Consider the following 18,693-nt stretch of genomic DNA (forward strand, 5'->3'; position numbering starts at 1 on the left):
AAATGATCCGCCTGTCTCGACCTCCCAAAGTGCTGAGATTATAGGCGTGAGCCACTGCGCCCAGTCTCCTGTTTGCATTTGTTTGACATGTGGAAAACAGACACCAAAGGTCAAATGATCATATGCCACACACTTCCCAGGGACAGGGACCCAAGCTTCTAGACAAAGCCTCTGACCCCCTCTAGTGCTGGAAACCTGCCAGAGCTGCCTCCCCCTACAGCAGGTCCTGCCACCAATGAGTTCCTTTGTGGCCTCTAAATTCTATCAGGAAGCTCAGGCTTTTCTCTGAGCTCTCTTAATTCTTACAGCCACTGAGCTGAGGTTCAGAGAGGTTAGGGAACTGGCCTGAGGGCTGACAAAACTGGTTGGGGCACAGCCAGGATTTGAAACTTAGTCCCCAAGCCGAGGGCAGTGGCTCCTGCCTGTAATCCCAGCACTTTGGGAGGCTGAGGCAGGCAAATCACCTGAGGTCAGGAGTTCAAGACCAGCCTGGCCAATATAGTGAAACCCCGTCTCTACTAAAAATACAAACATTAGCCAGGCATGATGGCAGACGCCTGTAATCCCAGTTACTCAGGAGGCTAAAGCAAGAGAAATGCTTGAAAACTCAGCAGGCAGAGGTTGCAGTGAGCAGAGATCGTGCCATCACACTCCAGCCTAGGCGACAAGAACGAAACTCCATCTCAAAAAAAAAAAAAAAAAAAGTTAGTCCCCAAATCCCCTGTTTTTTTTCTCCACTCCAACTCCAGGTGAGGCTTCCTAGCAGAGGCTGTGTCTGGGAGCCGGCCGAGCATAGACACAAGGGTCCCCTGCATGTGAAGGCCTAGAAGCTGGAAGAACTGCTTGATTTCAGAAACAGAAGATGGCCCATGAGTTAGATACAGTGGGGGCACTGCCAGTTCCCAAAACAAACCTGGACACGGAAAAGGGCTTGAACCTGGCTGGCCCCAGAGGGGCTGGGAGCTTGGCAAGTTCCACGTGGCCACAGGGTGGCCGGCCTCTTATGGGGGCCTACTCCAGACACATGGACACAGTCAGGGACCTGGATGGACTGAGGACAGGGGATGAAGCCCACCCGTTCCAGCAGCGGCAGTGGCGGCAACCTCAGTTCCCACCCATCAGAGGCCTGGAATGTTCCCCGCACTAACTCTCACCCCTGGAACCACCTGTCAGCAGGGAACACTGTTCACCACCCTTTTCAGAGCTGAGAACCAGAGACTCTTAAGAGGTCTAGAAAGTTCCCAGGATGCAAGTCTAGTGAATGGGCCCAGACTCGGCCACCTCTAGACGCTGGACAGGCAACAGCAGGCCCCACTTTCTTGGCTGACCCCATATGATGCAGAGGGAGGAGGGGCAGAAGCCATATCCAGTGTGCCGGCCCTCAGGTGATCCTGGAAAGCAAGGCTTGGAAGATGCATCCAGCCCCACCTGCAGAGGCCATCTGGAGTCAGGCCCTGGCACAGCACTGGGGATGAGAACGTGGCCAGAGCTTTGAATAAATGCAGCCAGCAACGCTGGCCAGGGAGGCCCTACAATCATCACTGTCCCCAAACCCACAAGACGGGGGCCCAGGAGGGTGCTGGCAGGATGGTGAGTCAGGGCAGGGTCCCCCAAGGGCCTTGTACCAGCAAAGACAGGAGAGTCAGGAGTCTGACTCGCCTCCCCAGACTCACACCCAGAGGCCCCAGATCCTTCAAAAGCAACTCCCAACTAGAAACTGAGACCAACGGTGGGGTCACGGCGTACAGCACTACTGCTGGGCCAGCATATGCGGGTATTTTACATGCCATGACCTCATTACCTCTCACACACCCATTTTGCAGATGGGGAAGCCAAGGATGGAAAGGTCATCATTTGTTCAGGCGCATACAGCTCGTAAAAGGAAGCACCAGCACCCAAACTTTGGCTGAATTTACTCTAGAGCCAGTACAAAGAGGAGTAAATCTGGACTTAGTTTTTAAAATGAATGAGATGACTATGAAGATAAACAGGAAGTCCTGTCCCCAGGGAGGTCCCACCACATGAGATTCTGGCTTCTCTGAGTGATCTTGGGCTGTCCCCCTCCAGCCATGAGCCTCAGTCTCCCGTCTGCAAAAAGAGGGGCGGGACGTGGAATGGGTGCCGTGTAGGCACAAGTCTGTGTCAAGAGCTGTCTCCATGCCCTTTGATCTCCAGTCAGTGGCTCTGGGCTTCAGTGCTGAGCCCAACAGCTTCAGTGATATGAGGGTCTTTTTTGGGGGGGAGGGGGACGTTGTTTTGCTGTTGTTACCCAGGCTGGAGTGCAATGGCACGATCTCGGCTCACCGCAACCTCCGCCTTCTGGGTTCAAGGAATTCTCCTGCCTCAGCCTCCTGAGGATTACAGGCATGTGCCACCATGCCCAGCTTACTTCTTTGTATTTTTTATAGAGATGGGGTCTCGCCATGTTGCCCAGGTTGGTCTTGAGCTCCCAGACTCAAGCAATCCACCTGCCTTGGCTTCCCAAAGTGCTGGTATTACAGGAGTGGGCCACCATGCCCCGTCACCCCAGCCTTTTTCAATCCTGCTGTGAGGCTGCTGCACATGTCTGTGCATGTCACAGTCACTGGTTTACTTAACTAGCCTTCAGTGAACATCCACTGTGGGCAAGCCATGTGTGCTGGACACTGGCAGATACCACTTAATGCCTGCATCCCGGGAGTAGCTCGGGGTTGCAGAGAAAACCTTTAAACCAGCGGCACTGCACACTCTCCCTCTCTCCAAGCTCCACGGGGTCCACAGGCAAGGATCATCTACTAAACACTTAGCAATGAACCACACATCTGCCTGGCACCTTCGCGTTTACAAAACACGTTCCCATCTGTCATTTCCTCTGAGCCAGGCAGCATTATCACAAACTTTACAGATGGGGACACTGAGGCACAGATGAGTCGCATGACCTTCCCACAGCCACTCAAAGCCAGGTCTAGAATGCAGAGCTTGACGTGTAACACGTCACCCCCAGAGGCTCTCGCTCATGCAGAGAAGCACATAGGCTGCTTCTGCTAGTTTTCTAGAGCAGTCTTGGGAGGCCAACTTGACCATCTGTGCCTCAGTTTCCTGATGTGTGGAACAAATAATCTGGAACTATTTCTAGAGGCTGCAGAAAGTGCCCAGAGAACTCCCTGTCTCCTTCCCTGTCCCCATTGAGGGTTCCTTAGCAGCAGATCTCACACTCCAAGGGCCCCTAACCATAGGCTAACAGAAACCCCAAAGTTCAGAACTAATGGACACAACATACAGACTTGGTGTCCTCTGTACTGGACAGAGCTGATTTTCATTTTCCAAGGAAGGTAACCAAGGCACAGAGGTGCATCTAGCCTGCTTCTGAGGGTGCAGGGACAGGAATGAGGACAGATCCGAGACGGGCTGGCCATCTCACTTCAGCAACTCCAAGCCTCCACTCCCTAATCCACAATCACCGACACGAAATACCTTCACTTCGGACCAACAATCACATAGGAAGGGCCAGGACTCACGACTGTGTCCCTCCAAAGTGGCACTGAAAGGCACAAGCCTCATTTCTCCCAGGCCAAGGAGAGGACTGAGAGTTCAGTGATTTGTTTAAAATGCAACATCACAGCAAACTCATACTTTCAACAGGAAGCACATCCGGAGGGAAAGAGAGAGAGAGCTCTCTAATGAGGAGACCCCCCCCCATCCTGCCCCCGAGGTTACAGGGGAGCCTGCATCATCCCAAAGCCTGCCTGGGCAGGGTTCCAGGAGGCCAGGCCACAGGGAGGGGGCCTGGCTGGGGGTCCAGCAGCAACCCAGGCCTCTTTTATCTATCAATATCCTTCTCCCCGGAGACAAGGGAGAGGATGGGAACCCCACCTGGGTTTCCCCACACCCGGCTGGGGACCCAGCTGACCAGGGACACTGAGGCACAGAGGAACTGCACAACTCCTACAGAAATTGGAGCTAAAAATACCCTCCTGTGCCCGGCCTGGCCTGTGAAAGGAGAAGCCCCCTGGCCTGCCTCTCGGCAACCTGCTGCTTCCTTCCCCATCTGGGATGGTCCTGGGCAAATCATGCCACTGGAGCCACATTCTGACTTGAGATCCCAAAATCCTAGCGTCTTTCCTCCTCTTGGTCCCCTGGGCTGGCCCCAGGGGCTCCAGCTGGCACGAGGAACACTTACCCAGGTAGATATCTCCAAAGGACCCGCTGCCGATCTTCCGTCCCAGGCGGTACTTGTTCCCCACGCGAAGCTCCATGGCTTACTCTTGCTGCGGAGGAAGCAGGAACACGAGGGTCAGGGATGTGGAGAGCCAGGCAAGGGGTCCAGCCCACCACAGCCAGGCAGAGCCACCAGGAACTTGGAAGACCCCCATTCTCCCTATTGTCCAGGGAGAAATTTGGCTTCGCTTTGCCTGAGGACACCCAGGTGTCAGGTGGACCACAGCCCATACCCCACACACCCAAAGAACAGCCAAAGCAGACTGAGAACAGGTTTCAGGGTAGCCAGAGACAAGCAGGCGTGTCTCCGAGGGATATTCATTCAGGGGTCCTTCAATAGAAGCTTCTCAAAGAATCACAATGGGCATTGGCCCTTTTATACCTCTGAAACGACAGGGCCCCTCCACTCCTAACCCCAAGCTCCCAAAGCCTGGCCTGGTCTTCCCAAGTACTGCCCCTGCCCAGAGGCCAGACCTTGCCAGTGCCCAGCATGCTATTGAAGGGAAGGCAGGAAAGAAACACCCTAGACCATCCACCTTCCAGCTACCTCCCCATCTCCACATCATGACACCAAGAACCTCACAGGGAGACTGGTAGCTTCTTGGATAAACTGTTTGGAGCTGGTGTCCTTCAACACTAGGAGGAGGGTCTCCTAAGAGGGCCCTATAGAACAACAGAGGGGACTGAGCCAGGGTCTTAGCCCCCAGTCCCCGAGGGGTAGGAGGGGATCTGATGTGAGTAGCTTCTCTCCTTCCTCGGGGCCAGGGCCACCCTAGGAGGGACCCCTCTGCTCTGGGCCTGGGCCAAAAGTCTGGACACCCTGTTCCTGGTCAGCAGAGGAGGAAACTCGAAGGCCTGGAGGCAGTGCTGCATGGGACAGGGACCAGGGACTCCACAAGAAGCAAAGGAGTGGTGTTTACAAGAGAACCAGCATCAAGGACTAGCAGGAGGGAACTCCTTTCGCAGACAGAGAACTCAGGCCTACAGAGGCCATGCCACATGCCCCACACCACCCTGCAGACGGTAGCAGTCTCGCCCAGGATAGGGCTCCGGCTGTCCCACCTGGCGGTCTCCCACACTCACAGACGGGGGCAAAACAGGAAGAGAGCAGAGCAGCTGTGCTGGCACAGAGGATCAGTCCCTTCCCTGTGCCAAGTGCTGCCCCCAACAACCAGGCCAGCCTGGGAGGGAGATGGATTCCCTGGACAGTGGGCAGAGCCCAGGAGAGAGAGGCCAACCCCAGCACCTGGCACCCAGGGAGCTCACCAACCCTCCACCAATAACCATGAGGCAGGGGCCTCCACCCGAGCTGGCCAAACTCTGGGCTCTCAATCAAGGGCCGCTGCCCGCATGCTTGGCCTGTCTCAGCTGAGGTGCCATGCTGCCATGAGAACGCAGTCCACGTCTGCAGGAAACCCACACGCCACACACCCCACGTACACACACGTCCAGCGTCCCGTGTGTACACTCCAAGGGAAGAAGAAAAGCAGACACAGAGTGAGCCCCGCTGGTCGGGGAGAGGTGCGCACACAAACACGCCCCCCACCCCTCCATTTTCCGTCAACACAAATTCAGAGACCACACATAGTAGCCAGGAAAGCCACAGGTTAGTAAAGGAACATAAATATACCCGCATCCTATATTACATAAATACCCACGCCGGGTTATATAAATACCCGTGCCCTCTGTCTGGGTGTCTTACATAAATACACTGCACATGACCCCCCAGTCTCTCCCCACTCACCGGCTGTCTGCAGAGAAGAGAAGTGAGGGGAGCAAGCCCTTCAGGACCCCCTGACTGCTCTGTGCCAGCCACCCAAACCCCCAGTCCCTTCCCAACATCCCAGGGGCCCAAGGTCCCTGGGGGAGCCTCCACTGTCCCAGCACCAACCCCCAAAAAGCCTCCCAGAGGAGAGCAGAAAGGCTTCATTTAGGAATGGGAGCGGCTTTCCAGTTCTTTTGCTGCTTCTCCCATGGGGGAGGGGAGAGATAAACAAAGTGGGGGGGGAACGTGGGTATGAAGGTTCAGGAGTTTCAGCCGGTTAAAAAAATTAGACAAACTACCAACCAGCAAGGCACACGGGCAGTGCTTCCTACTCCCTGACCACCGCCACCTACCCCTGAGCCCCGGCCCTTGTCCCTGGGCGATTAAAATAAAAATTGAAGGGACATCGGAGAAACGAAGGCAAAAGAAACCCAGACACAGGCACTGCGTGAAGCAACTTGAGACACTGCGTCCCCTTCGCCTCTCCCCAAATCCTTCTCTAGGAAGGAGGCGATGCCAAGAAGAAAATACGTAAGAAAACTAAGGGAAAAGCTGGGGAGGGGGCTTACCCCACTTCTAGTTTGCGTATGAAGGAGAGCTTGGGAATCTTCTCTCTAACGATCCCCAGCCAGTTTTATGTTCCTTAGAGACTTGCAAAACACGAATCTCTCACACACAAAAACGGGAGAATCCGATCCGATACATAACCCCCACCCCTTTCTTTCTCTCCACAAAGGAAAACAAAATCGGTGGCCGGGTGACCACACACCTCTTCACCTTAGGACCCCCAAACGCCCGCCACCCAACTTGCGGTTGCAGCCTTGCTGACCCCCAGGTCCGGGCGCCGGGGCCGGGCGAGCAGGGGGCGCCGCTGATTGTCCGAGGAAGCCTACGCGAGCCCGAATCAACAGTATCTGGCACCCAGCACCCCCGGCCCCATCCTTCCGCGTCCCCAAATCACAGCCGGGGTGGCCGCCTGGCCGGCCGGGGCCTCAGAGGGTTCAGCGTGAGGGAGGCGGAGGCGGGCCGGCCGGGGGGGCTCCCCCGCGAGCCCGCAAGATAACAGGCCCCCTCCTCCCCGTCCCCAGCCGCGCCTTTGTCCTCGCCAGGCCGAGCGAGCGGGCGGCGCCCGGGCTGCCCCCCCACCACCCCAGCGCGAACGCGCGTGTCCCCTCCCTCCCCTCTCTTCCTCTCCAGCAAAAACAAAGAGGCTGAGGGAGCCCCGATTCCCCCCGGGTTTGCGCCCCTCCGCGTGCCCGCGGCCCCCCAATATTTACCCCGCCGGGAAGGCGCCGGTGCCGGGCCGCTGCTCGGGGGGCTGCCGCGGGCGGGGGCGGCCCGCCGGGGCGGATGCCGGAGGATTCGCGGAGCCGCCCGGCGCGCCAGCCTCTCCCGGCCCAGCCGCCGCCGCCGCCGCGCTCCGCTCGGCCCCAGCCGGGCTCTGGCTCTGGGCTCTCGCCGCCGCCGCCGCCGCCTCCCTCGTCCCGGCCTGCTGTCCGTCCGCCCGCCCCCGCCGCCGACTTGCGCGCTCTCGCCCCGCGCGCGCCCGCCGGCTCCCATTGAGCCCCGGGCCCGCCCGCTGATGTCATCCCCGGCCCGCCGCCGCCGCCCCGGAGGATTTAAAGAGCCCGCGCCCAGCCCGCTGGGGGTCGCAGCCGCGAAACGCAGTCCCCCAGCTCCTGTGCAGGCGCGCGGGCTTTCGCGTGGGAGTGGGGGCGCGCACGGGCACTGACACCCTGATGCAGTCCAGGGCGCAGGTGGAAAAGACTGGGTGGGGGGACAGAGAGGAAGAGGAGGGTGCACAAAAAAAAGCGGGGATGAGAGGAGGGGAGGGGAGGGAGAGCGTCTAGACCCAAAGCCTCCCGCCTGCCGGGTTCTCTCTCCTCTCCGGGCAAAGCAGTGGGCAGACAGGCGGATATTCACGACACTGCACAAGTTGTTAGACAGCTGGGGGCTCAGTCCGCCTCCAGGTTCCGAGTGCCGCAGAGAACACAGGCCAGGTTGATTCAAGGCGAGAGATCTGAGGAGCAGCTCGGGAGGTCCACACAAGGCCCAGGCATTCTCCCATGGAAAACATCAAGGGCGAAGACCTTTTCTCCTCCTCCTCCCAAACTGGGATTGGCACAGAGGGGACCCTCAGACCCTAACCTCATTCTCCCCTGTTGAAGGAGGGGTGCCACACTAGCACAGCACCGGCACTTGAGTCAGGGTTCCGAGTGGTGCACGGTTGGCCAAGTCACCTCCCAGCTCTAAGGTTGGGTTTCCTAAAACAGCAAAAGGGAGGAAGGACCCTGTCGTCCCCAGGTCATAGGGAGAATTAATGAACGCTTCTGCCGGCTTTCAGAGCAGCCGATGAAAGGCTGCAAGACAAAGCCATTAAAGCAATGATATTTACACTGTGCCATGCAAAGCTCTCAATTATGACACACCGATATTCACACGGTTGTGACTGTGGACGCGCAAAACGCCTGAGCCCTTGCGTCCAATCCCGGAAGCACAGTTCCTGGGAGGAGTCACTTCCATAATAACCATATCTTCCCTCAAGCCTGAGGGACTGAGTCACACGCTTGCCCAAACGGGCAGGAGCCTCACAGACTAGGTCCTTTCACCTGCCAGGAAGCTGGCCCAGAGAGGGGAAAGGGTTTGCCCAGGACCACACAGCCCAACAGGGCTGTTCTCCCAGTACTGCCTTAGCCTACTGAGTAGCTGGGACTATAGGCGTTCACCACCATATCAGGCTAATTTTGTTGGTTGTTTTGTAGAGACAGGGTTTCTATGTTGCCCTGATGGGGTCACTATGTGGTCTGGGCTGGTCTCAAACTCCTGACCTCAAGCAATCCTCCCCAGCTGGCCCCCCTCCACTGTTTTCAGCTGGAAAGACTGAGGCCCAACAAGGGAATGAGCCTTATTCAAGGTCACGGGGAGCATGTGACAGCAGCCCCGATGGCTAAAAAGCTAGCTTCAAATAGTATTCTGTGGTCAGGCTCAGTGGCTCACGCCTATAATCCCAGCACTTTGTGAGGCCAAGGCAGGCAGACTAACTGAGTTTGAGACCAGCCTGGCCAACATGATGAAACCCTGTCTCTACTCAAAATACAAAAAAAATTAGCCTGGCATGGTGGCGAGTGCCTGTCCCAGCTACTCTGGAGGCTGAGGCAGGAGAATTCCTTGAATCCAGGAGGCAGAGGTTGCAGTGAGCTGAGATTGCACCACTGCACTCCAGCCTGGGTGACACAATGAGACTCTGTCTCAAAAAAAAAAAAAAAAGCTAAAACCACAAATAGCGTTCTGCTACTTTTTAACAAATGTCACAGCAGGCATTTCCTGAAACTGGGAGTCTCACTTGTAAAGTGAGGATAATACAAATCAGAAAAACAATGTAGCCCAGAAGCAGCCCTGAGTAAGAGGAAGATGCTTATACTACCGTATTACTTCTCAGGAGGAGCAGCCCTGAGTAAGAGGAAGATGCTTATACTACCGTATTACTTCTCAGGAGGAGCAGCCCTGAGTAAGAGGAAGATGCTTATACTACCGTATTACTTCTCAGGAGGAACAGCCCTGAGTAAGAGGAAGATGCTTATACTACCGTATTACTTCTCCGGAGGAGCAGCCCTGAGTAAGAGGAAGATGCTTATACTACCGTATTACTTCTCCGGAGGAGCAGCCCTGAGTAAGAGGAAGATGCTTATACTACCGTATTACTTCTCAGGAGGAGCAGAGTTCAATGCAGGGCTCCTGATTTGGGCTCCTCCAAGCTCCTGAGCACTGCTGGCTATATCCCCCACCTCTCCTTTCCTTTCTTCACCCTTCCTCCGGAGAGGCCACCGCCAACCCCTTGTAAGGTGGGAGTGAGTGGGAGATATGCAAACCTGGTTGGACCCCGGGGAGCCGCTAGACTCGCCCGTCTTGGTCTTAGCCCTCCTTAGCCCTCGAAGGCCCCGATGGGAAGCTTCTCAGGGTCCTCCCCTCACCGCCCTGCTCATGGAGGGTCCGGGGCCCACAGGCTTCAGAGGTCTCCTGGCCCCCAGCCCTGCCAGCCTGAAGATGCTGTCCTGGGGCATTCTCCTCTCCTCACCCAGCCAGGCCTCGGCTCTTTGTCCCCACACCCTTTCATGACGTTCTGCCCACCCCTGACTGCTCCCAGGGCACAGCTTTGGCCCCGGGCTCTCTTTTCAGGCACTTCTCCCAGGGAACCTCACCACTGGGGCATCCCTGGTCAGGTCACTCCTGGCAGGGCTTCCTCCCTCCTCTTCCCTCTTCAGTGGAGAGGCAGCAGGATGGGGTATCTAGGTCTGGGTTGGGTCCCAGGTCAGTCTGAGTTTTAGTGACTTTGGGGAAGGAATCCACAGCCCTTCTCCGGAGGTGGGGGGGGGATGCGGCGCTGGATAAAGAGAGTTCTAAAGCTCTTAGTGTCCCCAGCTGAAGCTAAGGGCAAGACTGGAGGGGCGTGGCCTCTACACTCCACATCCAGGGCACTAGGCTGACAAAGACCCTGAGGCCACAAATCTGGGCTCAGTGGGAAACAGCTCCCCCTCAACCCCTCACCCCAGAGTCAACACCTGAGCAGCCCATCTGAGCTCCACCTCCCAACTGGATTCTGAACCCAGCCACTCCCACCGCACGTGCCTTCCACTCAGACCCTGCAGTGGCCTGTTAACCACTGAGATGTGACCTCAGCCACTGAAAATACACCGGAGGTTGGCCAGGCACAGTGGCTCACGCCTGTAATTCCGGCACTTTGAGAGGCCGAGGCAGCGGATCACGAGGTTAGTAGTTGGAAACCAGCCTGGCCAACATGGTGAAATCCTGTCTCTACTAAAAATACAAAAATTAGCTGGGTGTGGTGGCGCACCTGTAATCCCAGATATTTGGGAGGCTGAGTCAGGAGAATCACTGGGACCTGGGAGGCAGAGGTTGCAGTGAGCCGAGATCGTGCCACTGCACTCCAGCATAGGTGACAACGTGAGACTCCGTCTCAAAAAAAAAAAAGGAAAAAGAAAGAAAGAAAGAAAATACACCAGTAGCTTCTTCTTCCCTTAGGATGAAATCCACATTCTTCCCCAGGGTCTGCTATGATCCAGCCCCTGCCTACATCAGACCCCATTTCAAACCTCACTCTCCCTCCCTGTCTGCCTGGCATCTCACCATGCCTCAGGGCCTCTGCCTGTTGTTCCTCCGCCTAGAATGATCTTCCCCAATCCTCTGTGACTGCCTCTTACTCAAGGCTCAGATCACAACTCAAAAGCCTCTGCACAGAAGCCCTCCTGGATCAGCCTTCAGTGGGCTCCCTTCCTGTACTGGGGATGCCCTGCTTTATCTTCTTCATGGCATTTAGGACTGGTTGAAACAACGTTACCTTGTTTTTGAGATGGAGTCTTGCTCTATCACCAGCTGGAGTGCAATGGCGCGATCTTGGCTCACTGCAACCTCCACCTCCCAGGTTCAAGCGATTCTCCTGCCTCAGCCTCCCCAGTAGCTGGGACTACAGGCACGCGCCACCATGCCCAGCTAATTTTTGTATTTTTAGTAAGATGGGGTTTCACCACGTTGGCCAGGATCGTCTTATCACTTGACCTTGTGATCTACCCGCCTCAGCCTCCCAAAGTGCTGGGATGATAGGCGTGAGCCACGGTTCCTGGCCCCAACTTGTTCATTTTTAATGCTCTGAGGTCTCTCTAAGACAAAGAAATCTCTCACAGGTGCTCCTGTGGTACCCAACAGGTCATGGGTGCCCCATAAATACTTGTGCAATGGTGATGTTGTGTGTGGTCTCGGGGGTGGAGGCAGGGCCTAACACTTTCCATCCTGAGCCAGACGGTCCTAAACAGCCCTGCTCAGGGCCATCTTGCCCCACCTACTCCTTCTCACAGCAGCTGCCTGTCCTCCTGCTCCGCTGAGGCCATCTGTCCTCCTGCTCCACTCAGCATTCACTGGGTTACTGAGGAGCCAGGAGTGCTTGTCACATGTCCCCAGGAGCAGGGAGCACTATGCAACTCCTCGGCACCCCCAAAGGACCACCCGTGCCCTGCCTCTAGCTCACCCCTGCCTGCTTCCTTCCTTCGGCTTGGCCTGTCACCCCCCGCCCTGTGGGCTCATCTGACCCCTTTGCTCAGCACAACATCCCTTGTTTCTGCTGCAGTCAACCAGCGCCCAACCCTGCTCTTTCCACCCTCTGAGAAGCCAGAGCTTCCTGTTCCCAGGTCACACAACCACACATTAGCTGGGCTCCAGGAATGAGGATGATTGCTGCGACTCATCATCCCGATGCCCGCAGCAGCGCTCCTCGCTCGGCAGAGTTGGTGCGACTCATCATCCTGCCACATCACACGTTCACCCACAAGCATTTCCCGATGCCAACTCCTTGGCGGGCCCCAGAGGTCTACACTGGCCCCAGCTTGCCAGGAGCTGACCATCTGATGGGAGGGGCTGAATAGACACCAGAAAAAAAGAGGAACTGACTGGGTGCAGTGGCTCATGCCTGTAATCCCAGCACTTTGGGAGGCCAAGGTGGGTGGATCACCTGAAGTCAGGAGTTCGAGACCAGCCTGACCAATGTGGAGAAACCCCATTTCTACTAAAAATACAAAATTACATGGGCACAGTGGCACATGCTTGTAATCCCAACTACTCAGGAGACTGCAGGAGAATTGCTTGAACCTGGGAGGTGGAGGTTTCAGTGAGCCAAGATCGCACCATTACACTCCAGCCTGGGCAACAAGAGCAAACCTTTGTCTCAGAAAAAAAAAAAAAAAAAAGAAGAAGAAGAAGAAAAAGGAAAAAAAGAAAAGAAAAAAGAGGAAGTAACAGTACTGAGAGAGGAAGGTCAGTGTCTGGGGTCAGCGGTGGTACCAATGGCTGGCGGGCAGCCCTCTCCCCTTCACCCTGGGCATTTTGTGATGTTAGCACAGTTGCTACTCTCGTAACTTTATGTGAAGTGCTACACAAATACAGAATCGAGACAAGTCCCAAGCCCTCCTTGCCCTGCCATCAGACTGTCCCCCTAAGCCCTGTCTATAGAGAAATTCTGGAGTGGACAGTGGGGTGGATGGAAGGAGGCAGGACTTGAAAGCAGGTGGGATACTGGGGGCAGTGGCTCACGCCTATAATCCCAGCACTTTGGAACGCTGAGGCAGGCAGATTGCTAGAGGCCAGGAGTTCAAGACCAGCCTGGCCAACATGGTGAAACCCCATCTCTACTGAAAATACAAAAAAATTAGCCAGGTGTGGTGGTGCACGCCTGTAATCTCAGCTACTCAGAAGGCTGAGGCAGGAGAATCATTTGAATGATTCTCTGCCTGGGAGGCAGAGGTTGCAGTGAGCTATGGGAAAAAAAAAGGAAGTAGGTGGAAGTTGGATGGTGGGTGGTTGGGGAAAGGAACAGCCCCAAGCAATAGCTGAATGGTAGGAACTTCAGCTATTTGGGGGTGGGAGGGGCCCACTGTGTGGGATACCAGTCAAATGGCACCCAGCCCTCCCTCAGGGCAGAAGGCTGAAGAGGAAGGGAGAGGTAAGAGGATATCCAACCCTAGGCAGCTGACTAGGAGATTTATCCAATGGCTTTCCTCCAAACAGCTTAGAATTTTGCCCATGGACAGGAAGAGAACAAACTAGGATTTATTGGATGGACAGCATGCAAGCTCCCTACTGGGCACTCAGCACTGACTCTGGTCTCCTGCTATGGCAATCCTGTGAGCTGAAGATCACCCCGCCCATTTTGCAGGTAGAAACCTGAGGTTCACTAGGAGTTCAAGATCAGTTCAGGCAACAAGGGAGACCCTGTCTCTATTCAAAAAATTAGCTAGGCATAGTAGTGCATGCCTATGGCTTCAGCTACTTGGGAGGCTGAGGTGGGAGGATTGCTTGGGCCCAGGAGGTCAAGGCTGCAGTGAGCCATGATTGCACCACTGCACTCCTGCCTGGGGAACAGAGCAAGACCCTGTCTCAAAAAAAAAAGGCTGCTTCAGGAGGCTGGATTCAAATCCTTAATTGGCTACTTCAAACTTCAGGCTATGTGGCTGGATGAGTTTATAGAACCTTCTTAAGCCTCAGTTTCCTCATCTCAGAAATGGAAGTGGCAAGACCATCCACCTCAGGGGGATTAAAAGCTGCTGTGACCCGGCCGGCACGGTGGCTCACACCTGTAGTCCCAGCACTTTGGGAGGCCAAGGTGGGAGGATCACCTGAGGTCAGGATTTCAGGACCAACCTGGCTAACATGGTGAAACCCTGTCTCCACAAAAATACAAAAATCAGTCAGACATGATACCAGGTGCCTGTAATCACAGCTACTTGGGAGGCTGAGGCAGGAAAATCACTTGAACCCAGGAGGTGGAGGTTACAGTGAGCCAAGATTGAACCACTGCACTCCAGCCTGGGTAACACAGCAAGACTCTATCTCAAAAAAAAAAAAAAAAAAAAAAAGAGAGAGAGAGAGAAAAGAGAAACAGAGTAAGCCCCCCAGAGTCTAGAAATGGATGGCTCCAAGAAATGGGATTTCCCATTCCACTGAGGTGTGGCCACAGATTCCCAGCACCCAGACCCCCTCTGAAGATGGCCAGGAGTGAAGAAGATGAGGGGTGAGTGTGGAGGTGTACAGAGATTGCGCAGACCTCTCAAAGTGGGAGGAGGGCCTGGTAAGTAGGTAGCTGGGGAGTTATTCCCATGTCACCGTTAAAGAAGCGGAGGCCCAAAGCACAGAGACTTCTGTTTTCTCTAAGCAAAGATTAGCCTGGTACAAGTACAGCTGATGACCCAGCCCTGACATCCTCCTCTCCCCAACTCCCCCATCCAGGCATTTGGCATAGAGAACCCTAGGGGAGTTAGAAGCCCTGGTGCCCAAAGCGGCTTGGTTACTGCTTCCCATGTGGATCTTGAACAAATCATCTGTCTTCGGAGCCTAGTTTGCTCTTCTGTACAAGGGATTGGTTACTATGCCCCACCTCCACCCCTCACTCTGAAGCTTTCTTAGAAGCTCATCCCAAACAGGGTGAACCCATCTGGAGGCCATTGGCCCTGCCTCAGGGATCCTGTCTGTGCCCAGCCCACACAGAGCAGATAAGGACCGACCTAGTGGTTCATGTCCACCCAGCTCAGACTCAGAGATGTCTCCATCCTGGAGGTTTTCCCAAAAGAGCTCATGCCCGTCCTTCTCTCCCCAGCACTTCCCATTCGCTGGTCCCTTGGCATCTTCAGCAGGTCCAAGTCCTCCCTTCAAACATACAAACATGTAGAACCTTTTTCTGCCAGATCCATGATGGTGGTGTTTGTGAGGACAGGGCCTACATGATTTAGCTCATTTAGGCTGGGTGCGGTGGCTCACGCCTGTAATCCCAGCACTTTGGGAGGTGGAGGCGAGCAGATCATGAGGTCAAGAGACTGAGACCATCCTGGCCAACATGGTGAAACCCAGTCTCTATTAAAAATACAAACAATTAGCTGGGTGTGGTGGCACACACCTGTAATCCCAGCCACTCCGGAGGCTGAGGCAGGGGAATTGCTTGGACCCAGGAGCGGAAGGTTGCAGTGAGCCGAGATCGCAACACTGCACTCCAGCCTGGCGACAGAGTGAGACTCCACCTTAAAAAAAAAAGGAGCTCATTTAATCTTCACAGCACGCTGGAGAAGTAGCTCTATGTTCCCACTTTCCAGATGTGGAAACTGATGGTTACAGAAAGCAAAGGTCTTTCTCCGGATCCCAGTGTTGGCCTGTTCGTTCTGTTACATCTCCCTGTCTCCCTTCATAATCTTCCACGGAGTGTTCAGAATGGTACCCAACCATGGCCCGTCCCTCACATGTTACATTATGCAGCCATTAAAACACTGATTACACTCACACAAGTGACTCACAACGAGAAAATGCTTATGACACAGTATTCAGGGGGAAAGCAAGACATAAAAGTTGCAGATACGATAAAATTATATTAAAATGGTCTTGCATGGAAAAAAGACTGAAAGGAAACATACCAAAATATCCCGAGTGGTTGTTTATGTCCTAGTAATATGAATAATTTTTTCTTTTTTCTTTTTTTTTTTTGAGATGGAGTTGTGCTCTGTCACCAGGCTAGAGTCCAGTAGTGCCATCTCAGCTCACTGCAACCTCCGCCTCCCAGATTCAAGCGATTCTCCTACCTCAGCCTCTCGAGTAGCTGGGACTACAGGTGCCTGCCACCACGCCCAGCTAATTTTTGTATTTTTAATAGAGACGGAGTTTCACCCTGTTAGCCAGGATAGTCTCCATCTCTTGACCTTGTGATCCCCCCCCCCCCCGCCCCGCCTCGGCCTCCCAAAGTGCTGGGATTACAGGTGTGGGCCACTGTGCTCAGCCTTCTCATGAACGATTTCTTTCCTACTTTTTACATTTGCCAAATAGTCAATAAGCATACAGTCTTACAACAAAGAAAAGGCACCAATAATAATAAGAATGATAGTAAGAATAGGGCCGAGCAAGGTGGCTCATGCCTGTAATCCCAGCACATTGGGAGGCCAAGGCAGGCAGATCACCTGAGGTCAGGGTTTCGAGACCAGCCTGGCCAACATTGTGAAACCCTGTTTCTACTAAAAATATACAAAAATTAGCTGGGCGTGGTGGAACATTCCTGTAATCCCAGCTACTCTGGAGGCTGAGGCAGGAGAATTGCTTGAACCGGAGAGGCGGAGGTTGCAGGGAGCCAAGATCGCACCAGAGACAGAGTGAGACTATGTCTCAAAGAAACAAAACCAACAAACATACAAAAAGAAGAATGATAATACGTTTGTGGTTGAAATATTTGGAAACCTGCTCCTTCCTCTTCAACTTCCACTCCTTCAATTCCCTCCAGAGCCTACGTTTTCAGGACACAACATGACTAGAACCCAGAGACCAGGGAAGATCTGGAGAAGCACGCAGTGTCTCCACTGACCCATGCCCACCTCCTCCTCCTCTCCTGTGACCCGGCTCTGCTCTCCGTGAGGACCCCCACCCGGGCCCTCCTCCCAGCCCCTACCCCCAGCGCCTGCTGGCGCTTACCTGAAGTTTCCCGGCGGCCTCGGAGATGCGAGGTGCGCACACCTGTGCCTGCAGGTGAAGACTCCGCTGCAGAGCGCGCCGGGAGGAAGGAGCCGGCCGGGGGCGGGGCCACGGCGTCACCCGCCCCGCCCAGCTCCGCGCCCCTTCCCGCCCCGCCCCGGCTTCCCCGCCCCTGGGGTTTCATGGTTCTAGTGCTTGCGGGGTGAGGTGCTGGGACACTTCTCCCGGCACGCACGCCCCACGTGGCCTGGGCCCCCGGGCAACAGCCGCACCGGCCTTCGAGGAAGCCTCCAAGTGCGGCCCTGAGGCATAGGCGGACTGAAACGGGAGGTCCCACTCCCCCGGATGAGATCTTTCCGGTCTCCCAGATCAGAAACAGCTGGGATCCCCCACCCCACCTCCGTCCCTGGTTTACTTAGAACTCCCGGGGTCAGGCACGGTAGCTCACGCCTGTAATCCCAGCACTTTGGGAGGCCGAAGTGCTCTGATCACCTGAAATCAGGAGTTCGAGACTCCTGGCCAATAAGGCAAAACTCCATCTCTACAAAAAAAAAAAGAGAGAGAGAGAGAGAGAGAGAGAGAGAGGAAAATGCCAGGCACGGTGGCTCACACCTGTAATCCTAGCACTTTGGGAGGCTGAGGCGGGCTGCTCATGAGGTCAAGAGTTCAAGACCAGCCTGGCCAACATGGGGAAACCCTGTCTCTACTAAAAATACAAAAATTACCTGGGCGTGGTGGCAGGCACCTGTAATCCCAGCTACTTGGGAGGCTGAAGCAGGAGAATCACTTAAACTCAGGAGGCAGAGGTTGCAGTGAGCCGAGATGGTGCCACTGCACTCCAGTCCGGGAAACAAGAGCAAGACTTTGTCTCAGATGAAAGAGAGAGAGAGAGAGAGGGAGGGAGGGAGGGAGGGAGGGAGGGAGGGAGGGAGGGAGGAAGGAAGGAAGGAAGGAAGGAAGGAAGGAAGGAAGGAAGGAAAGAAAAGGGAGGGAGAGAGGGGAAAGGAAAGGAAAGAGAGAGAGAGAGGAGAAAAGAAGATAAACTCGTGGGGCCTCGGACTTCAGGTCAGGGCACCTGGAGTAAGGGGTGACCTCAGGAGGGATGAGGAGACTCCGAAAGCCTGTTTCCTTCTCCTCTCAGCCCACTCTGTGCTTCTCTCAGGCCTGCTCCAAGCCCTAAGGGAGAGATGGGGACATGGAGCTTAGGGTTTGTGGATCAAGTTATCTTTGGATCTGACATCTGTGTGCTGGAAACTGCATCCATCTTCTTTGTATTATCTGAGACTGTTTGTATTTGGCAAATTTTTTTTTGTTGAAAATATCAGCCTGATGGTGGTGGCAGAGATAAGGGGCTCCGCTCTGTTGGACTGGTTCCAGCTACCTAAGAGTCTTCACTTAGCACTTACCTTAGAGCAGCAATTCCATTTCTAGAAATCTCTCCCAAGGAAGTCATGCAGAATACCTGTTCATTGTGGAGATCTTTTTATTTTCTTTCTTCCTTTTTTTTTTTCTTTTTTTGAGACAGGGTGTCACTCTGTTGCCCAGGCTGTAGTGCAATGGTGTGATTACGGCTCACTGCAGCCTTGAACTCCTGGCCACCTCAGTCTCCTGAGTAGCTGGGACTACAGGTGAGCCCCACACCTAACTATTTTTTCTCCTTTGTAGAGATGGGGGTTTCTGTCTCGGTGTGATGGCCTGTAATTCCAGCACTTTGGGAGGCAGAGGTG

General features: G+C 54.8%; 1 protein-coding gene across 17 annotated transcripts in view; it reads right to left on the reverse strand.

The window, feature by feature from the left end:
* CSNK1E (casein kinase 1 epsilon) overlaps window positions 1-17,028 on the reverse strand; it is a 35,845-nt gene extending 18,817 nt beyond the window's left edge. For 6 of the 17 annotated variants that reach the window (XM_035272688.3, XM_035272667.3, XM_035272655.3 and 3 more), the window contains exons 1-2: window positions 7,240-7,495; window positions 4,160-4,247 (exon numbers count right to left, since the gene is read on the reverse strand). In XM_035272688.3, coding sequence (XP_035128579.1) covers window positions 4,160-4,235 — 76 coding nt within the window. In that variant the 5' untranslated portion in view covers window positions 4,236-4,247; window positions 7,240-7,495. Of the gene's footprint in view, window positions 1-4,159; window positions 4,248-5,941; window positions 6,634-7,239; window positions 7,496-16,966 lie in introns of those variants that run through there. The other 11 variants (XM_078340647.1, XM_078340669.1, XM_078340623.1 and 8 more) reach the window with 3 other exon arrangements.
* Between the last annotated feature and the right edge of the window lie 1,665 nt (window positions 17,029-18,693).

This window comes from Callithrix jacchus, chromosome 1 (assembly GCF_049354715.1).
Source record: "Callithrix jacchus isolate 240 chromosome 1, calJac240_pri, whole genome shotgun sequence".
Taxonomy (NCBI): domain Eukaryota; kingdom Metazoa; phylum Chordata; class Mammalia; order Primates; family Cebidae; genus Callithrix; species Callithrix jacchus.